We start from the raw sequence: 2,104 nt of genomic DNA, 5'->3' as shown, positions 1-2,104 counted from the left end.
AATAATATATGACATGTGAATTCTGGGTACAAAATGAATTCGTGTGATATATTTAAGAATCATAACTGTGTGATTTGGCAATTTTCCAATAAATTTCGTTTACATAGATTATTCTAAACAACGTATTTAAATAAAAACGAAACAAATAAACTCTTTACAAATACACGTGCACACGTTAGCTCTTAACGGTATCGATCTCTAATATTTAAAGCGTGGCAGTTTTCTTTTTTGTTTGTAAAAAACTTAAGGCTTCACATGCTATGATAGCATCGAAAGGTGTATTAAAATTAACCTTAAAAATCCCATCTTACTAAATTACGTAAATGTAGTATTTTTAAAATCATCCATGGACGTGTGCACCTGTGTTTCCAATAACAACAAAGAAATAACACTTTTTCTATCCAATCGTAACAATCATAATTATTTTATCGTCATCAATTCATTGATAAACAAACATTTCTACCACCTATTTCACGTTATTCGAGGTTCAATAAATGCAACTGAATTAAAAAATAAAAACCTATTCGTAAATTGTAATTATCACAGTAACATTTATTGATACATTTGTAGTATAAAAGACGTTTTGAATGTAAGCCAACACATAATAGATTATACATCGACGATTTGTGTAGAGCCAAATGTGATCTTAACAATTTGCAATTACTCACTTAACAGTTAACAGTTTTCAATAACAATTTTTCGATATTAATGGAACTGTCAAAAATAGTCAGTTATTAATAGACCAATTAACGATTCGTAAATTTTTATTAGCTTAACGACTAACAACTTTCAATTCACTCTTAACTTAACAATCGAAACATTTGATAAAAATTTCTTAGTTGAAAACGTAGATTTGTCACTTCGTTTATTTATTCGTTTGTTTAGTCACTCTTCTGATTTTCACTTGAAACGTCTTAGTACGTTGTAAATCTTGTAATCGCCATTCCGTTCTGCTCTAACGGTGAAACTCGCAAGATTCTCGAGCCAAAGAAAATATTACTGCCACTTTACGTAACGAGAATAATTTGCATAACTATAGCAGTCCCGATTACTTCGGATTAAATGCGTACGAAGAGTGAACCTGGAAAATTATAACAGGAAAAGAGATTTCCCTGAACGGTGCCTCGCGAAAATTGATAAGGCTAAGGCACATACTAATGACTTTTCGTTGATTAAATTGTTTACTTGAACCGAGCATCGTTCACGATTTCTTAGTAACAAAAGCAAATATCTGGCAATCTCTGAATAAGCATTATTTCCTATGTTTGCAACATTACAATTACATGTTTGTCATATTTGACCAAATATAATGGCTAATGTTATGATTTAAACAACTATATTTGATCAAACGTGACAAATATAGTTATCGAGTGGGTATTAGAGAAAATTTCCTTTGGATTGGACAAAAATAAAAAGGAGTTAAAGGAAAATCACAAACACACAGATTTCGTATTAATAATTATGTCCACATGAGTAGATACCTACGTTTTTAATGTCACATCAAGTCATTATTCAACTCTTAACCTCGTGAGAAATGTGGCACATATGTGTACGATCATAATTTACTTTATAGAATTTAAAAATATACCATATCAAAGTGAGACAGCACATTTGTATGTTTAAATCGATTTACAGACGAAAACAGAACAAAAATCAGTTTAAAATTTGTCTCTCGAGAGGTTAAGCGAAGTTAGCGAATGCAATGGTTACTTGCGCCAGTGCACCTGCTCCTTTGTCACCGTAATCATTACTGGCGCTGGTCGAGTGACGACAGTAATCATTGCACGTGAAAGCCCCCATTCAGCCACAAAACACTTTTTCTCGAATCGGAGAAAATTTAGAAATTATCGTTGAAATATATTACCTCGTTAAACGACCCAACGGTCTTCGAGTTTAATATTTCTATCTTCGTCGTGAGGCTCGCCTTTGCGTCGCGGTGTTCCTTGGAAATTGCTGGAAACCAAGGAGAGACCGTGCTGAGATAGCGCGGCTTTTAGATTCGCACGGTCGCGGTGCATTATCTCCGTGCTAACGCTTGCGAAACCACGGAGAGTACTTACATTGAAAAACCATTACGCCGTTCGAAAATACATTCGATTTTCAT

The 2,104-nt window shown here is 33.5% G+C and overlaps 1 protein-coding gene across 2 annotated transcripts in view; it reads right to left on the bottom strand.

The window, feature by feature from the left end:
- Positions 1–2,104, bottom strand: part of LOC128877999 (probable glutamate receptor) — a 38,257-nt gene that overhangs the window by 24,300 nt on the left and 11,853 nt on the right. Inside the window, exons 1-2 of one of the 2 annotated variants that reach the window (XM_054125740.1) lie at positions 2,061–2,074; positions 1,865–1,953 (exon numbers count right to left, since the gene is read on the bottom strand). The exons of the other annotated variant lie outside the window; for it this stretch is intronic. Of the exons in view, the coding sequence (XP_053981715.1) occupies positions 1,865–1,953; positions 2,061–2,073 (102 nt within the window). The 5' untranslated portion in view covers position 2,074. Of the gene's footprint in view, positions 1–1,864; positions 1,954–2,060; positions 2,075–2,104 lie in introns of those variants that run through there. 2 annotated transcript variants of the gene reach the window in all.

The sequence above is a fragment of the Hylaeus volcanicus genome, chromosome 6 (assembly GCF_026283585.1).
Source record: "Hylaeus volcanicus isolate JK05 chromosome 6, UHH_iyHylVolc1.0_haploid, whole genome shotgun sequence".
Classification (NCBI taxonomy): domain Eukaryota; kingdom Metazoa; phylum Arthropoda; class Insecta; order Hymenoptera; family Colletidae; genus Hylaeus; species Hylaeus volcanicus.
The sequence above is the reverse complement of the archived record's forward strand: the minus strand, read 5'-3'. Positions and strand labels throughout refer to the sequence as shown.